Here is a 13,039-nt window from a genome sequence, read left to right as displayed (position 1 = left end):
CTAAATGCTAGGCCATCAGCACCCCAGGGTTTCCCCCTTCTTTTTTAAACATTCAACAGTTTACCCCGAAAGAAACCCTCTCTTCTCGACTTCCAGAGATAAACACAGTATAAATAAGTTTGTTATAAAGGCTGTGTTAATAATCAATGGAGTTTAAAACGGTTTTTAAAAAAGTGATTTAAAAAAAAAAAGGGTTAAGGATGCTGACTTAGAGAAAAGTTTTCTTTCTGTGTAAACATTGATTTATTATTAATAGTTGTTTAATAGTTGTCTTTTCTCACCGGTGTGCCGCCTTCGCTGTCTGGAGAGCTCTCAGGTGACGGAGGCTCCACAACGATGTTGGTCACGTTACAGGAGTAATCTCTGCACTGCTGGACCAGCTGACAGACAGAAAGTAAACATCATCAGCTGTGTTCTTTAACCTCTATACGGTTAATGTCTGCATGGTTATTGTAGTGTGGGAACACAGTCTCTCTTCTCTCCGCATGTGTCAGAAAACTGCACACACAGACCTGAACCCCTCATATGTCCGTGCTCTGCAGGTAAGAGTACCTTGCCGTTCTCGGGCAGGATCATAGACTGCGAGTGGCTGAGCTGCTGCTTGGCATCATGCAGGTGGGAACAGTTATGTGACTGGATGTTGGCTTTGCTGAACGCTGTCGTGCTCAGGGTGTCAGAGGAGACGGCCCGCTGCATGCTCTTCACAGGGGGGGGGGTTAAATTTCAGGAGCAGATGTTCGGGTCAGGGGTGAGAGGTGGAAAACAGACAAAGAAGGGAAAAAGCAATCACTGACTTATTCTTTTTGATGTTTGCTCGAATTGTACTGTTACATCTGTGGATCTCATTTAAAGGTGACATGTTGTTTCATTCTCAGAAAATATTTTAAGACTGAAACCTGCACCCACATTAAATGAGTGTGATACAGTAACAATTTTAAAAAACCAAGCAGTACAGTGAGGAACAACAGAAAGATCAGGGATTTTTTTAAAGAAATAAAGCATGCAATTTCTTCATTTCCTACAAACAGGAACAGGTTTATGTAACACTTTTTATGTAAGATCGATTGACTTTGTGCTTTAGATAAAGTTCATGCAAACTTTAATGTGGACATGTACTTCTCCATCTGCACCATGCTAACATTGACAAGTAGTAACTCCTTTTTAGTGAAATGGCGGATGGGAAAGAAAACAGCAAAGTTTGACTGAAGGTTAAATGTCATTGGTTTGTTATGCTTTACGTTTGTGTGTAATTGTTATTGACTGATGCTGTGACAAAAGCTTTCTTTGCCTCACTGAGGAACAGAAACGGACAGCTGGTTTGCAAAACATTCCCATGTAGGCCACTTCACTCGCTTGGTTGACAGCCCGCAACCACTCTCTCTACAGGTTTCCTTATTAAAGATCACACATTTATGCTCATTTTCAACAAGTGTAACTAAGTCTCAGAGGTCCCCAAAACATGTCGGTGAAGTTTCTTGCTAAAAAATCCACTCTGATCTTATATTTTAACATGCCTATAAAGTCCTGTATTTCAGCATTACTCAGAACAGACTGTTTCTGTGTCTATAGCTTTAAATGTCTGTCTTGCAAGCCACTCCAGAACGACTCTGAGGGCAAAATAAACACCTAGCTGTGGGAGTGTCACCCCCTTTGGGGTAGGGGGTTACCTCTCTTTGTGATGTCCATCCATCCATTATCTATACTGCTTTTCCCGTTCAGGGTTGAGGGGAGCTGGAGCAGTTATTGGGTGAGAGGCGGAGTACACCCTGGACTGATTGCCAGTCAATCACAGGGTTGACATATATAGAGACAGACTACCTGCCCCACTCACATTCACACCTAAGCATGTCTTTGGGCTGTGGGAGGAAGCCGGAGTACCCAGTAGGTCACCCATGCATGCACAGGGTCGAACATGCAAACTCCACACAGAAAGGTAATGTTCAATTGCGTTTTGAAGTCATGAAGGGAAAATCTCCAATCGTCCTGTTTTAGCACACATTTTCTGAAAAGTGGAGCAGGCAAAGAACAGAGGGATAGACTTTTCTCATATTTGGGCCATTTGTTGACAAGCAAGGGCCATGAGTGCTAGAAAACTATGGTATAATCATCAGCATAATATTATAGCTTTAAAGTGTGTTTGCAGATCTCATGATTCAGTGACAAAGAGCCTTTCTGTTAACCCAGATCAAGAAGAATTCAGCTGAAAGTCTGTTTAATTAATTGTTCTGTTAAGAAACATCAGTGCTGCATAATAACTCTTCCTCACATATGAACTGAACATATGAGCATTGTGGCACTCTGCATGACTGACTCTGCAGAGCACATGCTGTCTTATTAAGGGTGCAGTTTCCCTCAGGAATTCAAAAAGTCTTGTTTTCAATCAATCAATCATCAAGAGCTGAGTTGCAGTGTCAGAAATACAATGCTGCAGGCATGTGCACTTTTCTTAACATGCTAAATATTTATGCTTACAATTCATACACAAGTGTGCAGGATCGCTCACAAATGCAAGACTTCCCACAACTTTTCATGCAGGAGCAGCCATAATTAAGTTCCTTTTCCAAATCCCTGTAACCCAGTTTCAACAATCAGGCTAAATATCCCTCCTAATGTTTGCCATCTTTTCTTGCACGGAGGATTAGCACTAAGAGCCCAATCTGCTGCTTTGCTAAGAGGAGGCCTTTTAAAGGGCTTTAAAGCGAGCGCACCCACACCCTACTGTGATGCAACATGTTGCAGTGAGAACTGCTTGGGTAACAGCCTTTTCTTTTAACACCATGAGTTGCTATTTCACCACCTTCATATGCATAAATGCTGATCTCTGAGAATATAAAGAGCATAGCTGGCATTACTTTAATGTATTCTACAGTAATACAGTGGAGATGCAGTTTTTGCAAATCTAATGACTCGGGTTCATTGATTTTCATGAGGAAAATACCCTCCATCAAAAGGCCTTAAAGCGCTGATAAAAGACTTAGGGTTGCCTTCCAAGTCAGGCAAGCAAACAGGAATAAAAAGAGGTGTCAGCTAAAAGCTTTTACCCGTACAAGAAGATCATGCAGTATAATTCATTATTATCTTAAGACTTCTTTAAATGGATCTGGTGATAGTGGTTAGACTTCCCAACCAGAAGAACATGATGCACCGTATTGTTACAAAAATGTATCCTGTTGTGTCAGCAGAATATATAAAGCTGATAAAGGGAGCTTATTCACTGTTTTACTCTTTGACATGTGTTTTATTAAGGGGTGAAAGTTGAGCTGAAATGCATTGATCTCCCACTGGTGAAGAAAGAGTGCAGCAGGTAGAGTTTCACCTGTTTCATCTGACAATCTGAATCATTATTCCTCTGGTGGTTCCCAAAGAGGAAATCGGGCGATAGCTAGAGAGAAAGAAAGAAAGAAAGAAAAAAAGAAAAAAAGAAAGAAAGAAAGAAGACAGGAGGAGAAAGAGTGGAAAAAAAGATCTACAGTTACTACTTACACATTTACACAAATCCTTCCTTTTTATCCTGTATAATAACCGCCAAAAATATCAAAATATTTGTCACTCTCAGGCCCTCGGTCAGTCTGTGCCAGTTGTTTCTATTTGAGCGACTAAAACTCATTTGACCCAAAATGGCAACAATGTGGGTCAATTTCTCACCCACGTGTTAAAACAGGATGCTGACAAAAGTTTTCAGTTAAGATAGATTTACGCCAACAGCAATGCTGAAACAACCCGCCTGCCCCGCTAACATTCTGCTACCTAAAAATGTCTTTTGATTGATTACAACGGCACGGAGGTACCCACTGAGACATGCATGGGCTTTATCCAACTGGAGTCAATGAGAGACAGTCGGTCGCTGCCGTTGTTCAGTAACACTGAAACAAACACTAAATGTTTAGAATGAAAAGCCAAGTGAGCAAACTACAGTATTTTACATGTTTGTAGTTTCACACCAACAATGATGTGAAAATAGAATTTAGCAGTTAAAAATTATATTGTAAGAAGTTAAAATAAACTTACAGCGGAGGTGTACATGTTCAGTAGTGACCCAGTTTTACAATAGAGACCAACTCTTGTTTCTTCAGTCAAGTTTTAGTCCCCAGCAGTCAATAGTTTCATGTCATGACACCTTTCAACTGAATGTCAAAGTGTAAAAAAAAAAAAAAGAAACCTTCACCTCTCCCTGCTCTCACAGGCTGCATTTACTTCCCCATTTTAAAGGGAAGCTAACTGCATTTATCAGCCGGCACAATCATTCTCATACAAAGCAGCTGAAAATACTCACACCAAAACGTTGCAAACAGCGACACATAAACCACAGTCAACCAACAGCTTTTGTCAGCAGTCAGCAGTCAAACACTATGGTTGCATGAGTTCAACAAAAAGAGCTCTTAGGTTAAGACTTAACACTTTTTATTTTACAGAAAAAGTCAGTTGAGTATTGTGCGGTAAATTAGTCAAAAATGAAACGACTTAAAATGAATAGCACTTTCTAGAGCTATAAGATGAAATTGTATGGGCTGTTACTGTTCTGTTAATATAACAACAGATGTGTATGGAGTGGTTTTTTAAATTAAAAGTGGGGGTCGTCAAGTAGCACTAGGAGGGTTGGAGAAACTTGGAGGGATGACGGGGAGAAATGTATGAGTTTTTAGATGTAAATTATCACTGAAAATCAAATTCAATGTGTTTTTTTTTCATGCCAATCTTTCAATTAAGAAAATGACCAAACCAAATTCAATTCAGATTCAATGTCATGAATGAATGACAAGAGAGAAAAAGTCTAAAAAAACAAACAAACATGTTTACTGTTACTATTACTGTTGATTACTGTTAAGACAGACATTATAGCAGACTTTTTACACAATAAATCATTGAATGAAATGAAGCAATAATGAAGATTCACGACTGTTAAGAAAAATAAGGATCCCTGTACTGTTCAAGGATTTAAAGAAATGTTACAAAAGGAGGGTCCTCACCAGACGCTTATTCAATATAGGGGTCCTTGCATACACTTGCCTTAGTGTGCAAGAAGCATTTTCACGTTTTATACTTTACATATATGACGTTTTTGTTGATTTGAAGAGAAAATACAAAAATATCTGTTTAAACTACAAAAGTAAAGTAATTGCAGTGGTAAGTTTGCATGCTAATAATAACTGTATATTATTCTTCTTCTCTCTTATGAAATGTTGAAATGTGTGTGTGTGTGTGTGTGTGTGTGTGTGTGTGTGTGTGTGTGTGTGTGTGTGTGTGTGTGCCTGCCTTAAGCCTCCTACTCAGCCACGCCTCTAATTATGCAAATGTGTATACCAATATCAAAGAGAAAAAAAGTACCAAATCCTCATATTTAAAGAAGCTAAACCGTGGGAAAAGTTGAAGTTCTTTGCTCAAATATCAACTTGAGAGTTTAATAGACAATCAAAATAATTTTTCTGTTAATTGACTAAGAAATTAATAATTTAGGATCTGTCAATAATATACAACATGTTGATGAGAAAAACACAATCTCCCTCTTGAATGTATTTAAAAGAAAATACAAGCAATGGTCATTTGCTAGTACCTGAAAATACTATTTAAGCACATCGAATTACAAACGTATGTATTGACTATGGAAAGTTGTTCATACATGAGCTCACAAAGAACAGGACGCTGTGCGCTCACAGGTAAAATGGGTCATTCAGGTTTTAACACCTGGGTCATTAAATGTGGTGTGCAGTTTGCATTATATATCACAGCTGAAGTTCCTGTTGGGTAAAACATGTTGCACAGAATAAAAAGTGACACATATAGGTCAGCAGAATGCATCTGCAGCCGACTTGATGGGGGAATCACTGCTTTGATCATGTGCGTATTTTTTTGATGAGCAACATTAAATTTGAAACACTGACGCAACGCTGAGGCAACACAACCTTGAGATGCAAAATGCTTATCTCAAACAATCTGGCTCATGCATCACTTTATAACGTAGGTGTCGTCATTGATTCAGTGAACAGGTCAATTCTATTTCATGAAATCCCAAATCTGGAAATAACAGATGTACTTCCTCTCTTGTAGCGTATTAACACCGAAATCAGGAAAGATTAAATAAATGAAACAGTGGAAGTTTTTGCCGTGACGACATCTGTGAGGTCAGCTGATGATTTGGGTCTTGATGAGTGGTCTAAATGTAGAAATGTTTGTAATGATCTGGATTTAAAAACAGTCCTATGTCTCCCTCTGTGTGGCTCTAATGGCTTCCGCTCATCTGCATCGGATCAGGAGGAGTAACTTTGTTATTTCCTTCAGGGATTAGCACGACAAAAACAACATTGGAGAGGAAGTGTGCGTCAGGAGGCAGCAGATAGATATATAAATAAATAAATAAACAAGGCAGCGAGTCAGTCGGTAAACTTAAAAGATATAATCCCCCCTTTTTAATTTGGCATCGCTCAGCATTTCTCTCTGCTTTAATCTGGAACACACTGCTGGTCCGGACTCTGTGTGCACTCTGGGTAATACACTGAAGATGGATTAATATTAGTGGAAATGAGCAGGATTGTGTTTTTGTCTCACTGAAACTGTCACTCTCTCACTTTGTAGTTCTTGTTTTTAAAATGTATTTTTTGTAAATAAATGTGTTTATTTTCTTGGCTGGATAGGTACCAAAAGTATTTCCCTGTGCATAGGACATGCATTGGACCAATAAAAGTCTGAACTGGAAACTAGTCAGCAAAGTAATTTGTACTGTAGTCGTCGAAATCATGTAAAATGTCATCCCAGAGGCTGAATTTGACTGGATTATAGACGTACAGTCGTCTTACCCTGTGCATAGTTCCATTGCCAGCTTCAGCAAGTGGTAGAGACAGATGACTGGTTTCCCGTGGAAACGTCTGAGGTTGTACTGTACTGACCTGTGAGAGAAAGAGAAGAAAAAAAAAAACCAACACATTGTGAAAAAGGAAACGTCTGAATAGAAAATAATAACTGCCTCTTATAAACACTGTTTTTGAAGCCACCCCTTTTTTTTTTAAATAGACTGGAGATAAGCTTCACAATAATTAACTACTTTATGAATGCACTGCGTTGTAAATTTGTGGTATTTAGTCATTTTCATCAGCTAAGGTTAAATATCTCATATCTCCAGATTTAAAGCTTTCTGTCTATAATAATAACTTTAGTTTTAATGCTATATAAAATGTTATACTATCCAAGTGTTTCATTAAGAGCTAAAGAATACTTGAAAATATTGCATACTTATACTCTTTCTTGAGAGTCAAAAAAGTTAGTCTTATATCAGTCTGCTATTATTCCAGGAATCGCTAGCAGCAAGTTAGCTTCACTAAAAAACAACAAATAGCCTAGCATCATTTTGTATTTTGCTACTTGTATTTGCTGACTACTTCCTGGAAGCTAGCATTCATTTCCTCGTGTTCTTTTGCCTGGCACATTTCAGGCACATAACTCCCCGTAAAGGATAAGTAATTGTGCACATTTGTTTAGTACAGAGTTGTCAAATGACGTATAGAGTGCGACTAAGCTAGCTTTTTACTACTGGTAGGTGGATTTAGTTTATTTTATCTCTGTGTTAAACATAGCTTATCATCTCGTTGTCATCTCTATTACGTAGGTTTAACATATGACACATGTGAAAGTGGTATTCATCTTCTCTATCTAACTCCAAGCAACAAATATATAAGCTAGTTAAAATACTCCTTTTAAGCTGTCTGCACACCTACTGTTTCATATTTAGCAAGTGTTCAGTTCAATGTGACCCCATGGCAAAGTGAGAATATCTAGAGTAACTATCACTCTGACTCATATACGAGTCTCCCCACGTTAACTCCACTTCACCTGTCCTGTGATCACTGTGTTTGCACTCTTCACTGCATCACTGCATGTCTGAGTAAAGAGAAAATATTCCAGCCTGGTCCTCTCTTTTGTGAAGTTTTTGGCTATAAAGGTCTCTTTTATTGCTGATACAGTCAAACTTTGTGAGCATATAAATGAGAAAACTCTTTTACTCTGCATCCTGACCCTTTTTCTATCCTCTCGTTTGGAAAAACCCACTTTTATCACGCTATGAATATGCCCACGTTGTAAAATTGAAAGTCATTTTAGTAAAATATTGAAGAGAAAAGGAAGCAGTAATGAATGAACACCAGCGTTGTTTCAGGCTTAACCTTGTCGTTGGTTTGCACACGGGCCCTTCGAGGGGGTTTCCACGACCTCTCCTTGGTGATGGTGTTGATGTAGTAGCTTCTCCCGGTGGATGTGTCGCAGTACTGCTCCCACAAGTCCAGGGCCTGAAGAGGCTGCTGACCGGGGGCGGGGCAAGGCGGCTCCTGCTGCGATAGACGTTTCTCTGGCTGCATTTCATTGTAAAGAGGGGAGTCTTGCCACGAAAGCTGGGACAGATATGACTCTGTGGGGACCTGGTAGGCAGAAAGATAAAGAGAGAAAAGAGGAAGAGAGATGGAGAGGGGTACAGATGTACAAAAAGTGGACCAGAAGGAAAAATAAATTAGACAAATTTGTATCAAACCAGTATGACATAGATTCAATAAAGATAACTTAAAGGTAAGTTAACCTAACCCTAACCCTATTCTTCTTCATTGTATTGTTACAAAATAAATCCCACATTTGTTCTACAGCCATAGAACTCCATTGTTGACACAAATAAAGAAACCAGTAAAAAATACACACATGCACATAAACGACCTGTGGACATGCTGCACACTGCTACACAGGGAGCGTGTCAGAGCTGTTGGGGTTTTTGTGCCTTGCTCAAGGGCACCTCAGCAGTGTTCAGGAAGTGACCTGGCACCTCTCCAGCTCGGACCAACTTACATATTTTGGTCTGGCACAGGGTCTTGAATCGGTGAGCCTCCGGTTCCCAACACAAGTCCCTTCAGACTGAGTTACTGCCACCCCAAAAGTTACTGTCGCCCCAGTGTATCTCTCATTACTTTTCATCTTATGACAACTAGATAACTGTATCTGTGGTCCTTAGCTCCAAGCTTATCCCTTTCTAAAGACGTTATGTATATATACATGGAAAAAACTATGAAGTTTAATATTTGATCAATATCAAAGTTATTGCTTGAAACAGCTGGGCACTGCACTATTTTATTGAAAGTAATTAAAATATTAGTTAAAACCATTGTTTGAGGCTACTTTCAGCCGTAGGTTAATTCAGAGTTTTTTTAAAAGCAGGATAGTGTGAATATAAAAGCCATGTTACATCGTGTTATCTGGCAAAAATACTATTCCACCTCAGTCGCTTAAATGTTTTGATCTAATAGACTGAAGGTTTTGGTCTTTGGTGGGCTTCGCTGGTTTATCCTTCACTTGGTGTTTTCTACTCTGTTTGTGCTCATGTTGACATGTCTACTCATTTGGCTCTGAATAATTGTGTTTGTGTGCAACTCTACTGACTTTTCCTTATCTCAACCAAAAGTACATGAACAGTCTGTTCTGTATGCTGTAAGTATGTTCTGGTATATACAGTACATACAGTCCTAACATGCTTGACATGTGAACCAGATTGAGTGTATGCTTAGAACAGTGGCACATAACAAACACCACAAGTACCAAGCAGTGCCTTGAACTTAAACATCTCACTGTTTAAAGTAGAGACACAAATCAAATCCCCCGCCTCTCGCTACAGAATAACCCCTCAGACTGTGGATTAAGACAGAGTTTATGGAAACGTGCTCTCCCTGAGAGAGGACTAAAGGTACAGACTAAAGGTACAGATACAAGATGGGACGTTTACAAATCCAATTAAATAAATTGAAGAGATACGCATGTGAGATCATCCTTCCACAAAATATATCTGAGACATAATTCACTAACACCAAAAGTATTTACTGTTTTATTTCTCTTTTGGCACCAAACAAAGTGATGTGAAAGTAATACAGAGAAACATGAAATGAATGAATTAATTACATTTTTCCTTCAAACTTCCGCACTAAAAGAAAACTACTCAAACAATAGAAACGCATGTATCAGTGAGTCTCTGTTTAATTTACTGCCTTTAAAAGCTAATTTTTACCGATACTTGTTTCTCTATTTTGGCTGGAGATTCAACCACCTGTGCATGCAGAAACAGATACGTCCTGCAGCAGGTGTAACTAATAACATCAAGCAATGCTGCTGCACATTATTTATGTACCACTGTCAGCGCTTTGCTGCTGTGTGTGTACTGGCTCATTTGCAGGGATTACTTTCAAACTGACATTTAATGGAGCCGTCAGTAATGTTATTAGATACGTCTCTCCTGCAGTGACATGTCAGAATGTCTCCTGTGTGAGGGGTCCAATAAAAACTGTCTTACAGGGTGCTAAAGGTAAAATATCACTATCCAGATATCTGAATAAACACATATACATGAAATTATGTTGAGAACTATGTATGAATATGCCATTAAATTAAAACAATACAATATTCTTTCTGATAAAAATATTATTCAAAAAATGTCATTTTCACATGAATTCATTGCATGTTAAAATATGAAAAACTGTGTTTTCAGAGCATCGTTCACCATCATTTCCTGTCTGGGTTCACATGTCGCTGACTCAGTTGTTGACCTTTATTTCAGACACTTCCTTCCATCTTCACAGGTGGTTGAACTCATTCTGACTGTTTCACACACTGACATGAGGGAGAGAGGATTATGACCAGGGTCATGAGAACTGATCATTGCTGTATTGTGTCTGGTATAGTAATATAGTTTTTTTTTTTGCTGTGTATTACTTTTTCTCTCTGCATTTACTGTCTCATACACTATTTTGCCATAAAATGGATACCCTGTACTTGGACTACATCTCTTTGTTTCTACCTGAATGATAAGAGGTAGGACGAAATACTGATACGACAACATATCGTCATCCTCTCTACTGTGATTGAATTATCAAATTGCTGGTGCCAAATATCGATATTACGGATTTCCATGTCAATTTGACCCACAACGTCAGTACTTCATGAGTCCTCCTCGTGGTGCTTATGACATAAATGACGGTAACATGAACAGAAAGCCAAAGAAGAAGGTGACAGCAGGATAAAATAAGAAGATGAGGTCAGCGGGAGATTGTTGGACAGCCATGAAAACGTTAGGAGATGAAGCATGATAAGAGGTGAAACTGACACAAATTGCAGTGAATAAATTCATCCTGCACTTTACTCTTCAGCAGCACTTTGTATTTTTCAGATAATCGGATATCTGCTGTATCATTGTATTTTTTGGGCTTTTTGTGCCTTTATTTGAGAGACAGGACAGTGGAAAGAGTCGGAAATCAGGGAGAGAGAGAATGGAGAATGACATGCAGGATAGGAGCCAGAGGTCGGATTCGAACCTGGGCTGCTCGCTTGGGACTACAGCCTACACACAGTACATGGGGCGTGCGCACTAACCACTGTGAAACCAGCGCCCCGGGTTTTAGTATCTTGAAGAAATCTTTTTTTTTTTATACATTCCATTCGATGCCTTTTGTTTTGGCATGAGATGCTCAGCTTCACTCATGTTCACATACTTGTGGACCTGTAGCTAATGAGCAGATTAAGGCAGACGTTGCATAAATGCCTCCTTTTAGTACTTGTAAATCAGTCCTTCTTATCTTTTAAAGCTAAAATGTAGTTATTGCCCCCTGGAGGAACACTTTAAATTCAAATTCATCATCGTTATGGCTGCACTTTAAAACTCAGGCTGCAGAAATATGACATGAGAGTGGGGTAGTGTAATGACAATCTGAGAGTTTTGACCTGAATGTGGCTGTAATAATCCTGCACACTGGTATTTAAGTCTCACATAAAGAGGGTCCCAGAGAGAAAGTTAATCAGGGATACAGATACAAGGAGGACCAGAGAATGAGAGATAGAAAAAAAGAGCCCTGTCATTTCCTCTTGGATCCTGGTTCTCTGTAGTCAGAAGTAACCTTTGCATGCACAGTTCAGCAGAAACTCCTTCTGGAGAGATTTGAAAACTCAGCTGTGGGAGATTTCCCAGAGGCAGACAGACAGATAACCTTCAGTTTTTCCCTTAACAAGAGCGTCTTGTTTAATCCTCTTTGATGTAAAACAGGGAGGCTCTGACGTCACTACTATGCTATCTTGATTGCTGCTTTGGGAGGATTATTAAGGTCAAGTACAGACGTAGATCAAGCATAACGTCTGCTTTTTTTTCCTCATTTCATCAGTATTAACATATATTGAATTATTCGTTTCCACGTACACTGGACAAACTCCTCTGATTAAAGTCTGTATTTTTTTCCTAAAAAAAAAAAAATCAAATTTAGACTTATAAAAAAGTAATGATGATCAATCATCACAGGACTACATACATGTGTGGTGGTGACTGTGTCTGCAGAGTGCGCAGGTCAGTTTTGTGTACAGAATTCAGCTATTGGACACCAGTCAAAAACGGCACATATTGTGGACGTAGTGGCAAAGAAGAGGAAATATAATCATAGTGAGGCGTAAAACTAAGCGGATGAAGCTAATTCCAAAACAAGGGAGAAACTAGGGTTGGCTTTCACCTGTGAACGCAGAGTTTAATGGTAAAAGGACTTGAGCTTGTATAACGCTTTTCTAGTCACACCTACCCATTCAGACCCATTGATGATAGAAGTTGCTATGAAGAGGTTGCTATGTAAAGTGACCATCAGAAGGAATTGATCCCATTCATACACTTTCACACGCCGCCAACGAAGCAGGGGGAGCAACTTCGGGTTAAGAGTCTTGCCCAATGACACATCAGACATGTTGCTGCAGAAGCTGGGGATCAACCTTCCGGTTGAGTGACGACCGAATCGACTCGCTGAGCCACAGCAACCCAGAGATGGCCTGCTTTATGTTGGACAGGCAGGTCCCAAACATCAGTGTTTAGCTTGGGCTAGCATGCAAAATTTCCAGCTTTAACATTACATCAAATGTCATTGTCTTAAGTAGCTTGCAGTGTAGGAACAAGAAGTAAATGTACATGCTAACCCTGCAGTGAGTGTGCTCTTCTGGAGGCGAGGAGCCCAGGAGGAGGGGCCAAGTTTGAATGTTGTGTTTACAATCTGCAACAAAC

At 39.3% G+C, this 13,039-nt stretch overlaps 1 protein-coding gene across 6 annotated transcripts in view; it reads right to left on the bottom strand.

Moving 5' to 3' along the window:
* The window catches only part of arhgap9 (Rho GTPase activating protein 9), a 45,632-nt gene that overhangs the window by 15,884 nt on the left and 16,709 nt on the right, over window positions 1-13,039 (bottom strand). For 2 of the 6 annotated variants that reach the window (XM_061043234.1, XM_061043233.1), the window contains exons 6-10: window positions 8,151-8,402; window positions 6,792-6,881; window positions 3,317-3,382; window positions 553-699; window positions 282-380 (exon numbers count right to left, since the gene is read on the bottom strand). In XM_061043234.1, coding sequence (XP_060899217.1) covers window positions 282-380; window positions 553-699; window positions 3,317-3,382; window positions 6,792-6,881; window positions 8,151-8,402 — 654 coding nt within the window. The remainder of the gene's footprint in view (window positions 1-281; window positions 381-552; window positions 700-3,316; window positions 3,383-6,791; window positions 6,882-8,150; window positions 8,403-13,039) is intronic. The other 4 variants (XM_061043239.1, XM_061043235.1, XM_061043237.1 and 1 more) reach the window with 3 other exon arrangements.

This window comes from Labrus mixtus, chromosome 7 (assembly GCF_963584025.1).
Source record: "Labrus mixtus chromosome 7, fLabMix1.1, whole genome shotgun sequence".
Taxonomy (NCBI): domain Eukaryota; kingdom Metazoa; phylum Chordata; class Actinopteri; order Labriformes; family Labridae; genus Labrus; species Labrus mixtus.
Note: the sequence above shows the minus strand (reverse complement) of the source record. Positions and strands in the feature narration are given on the sequence as shown.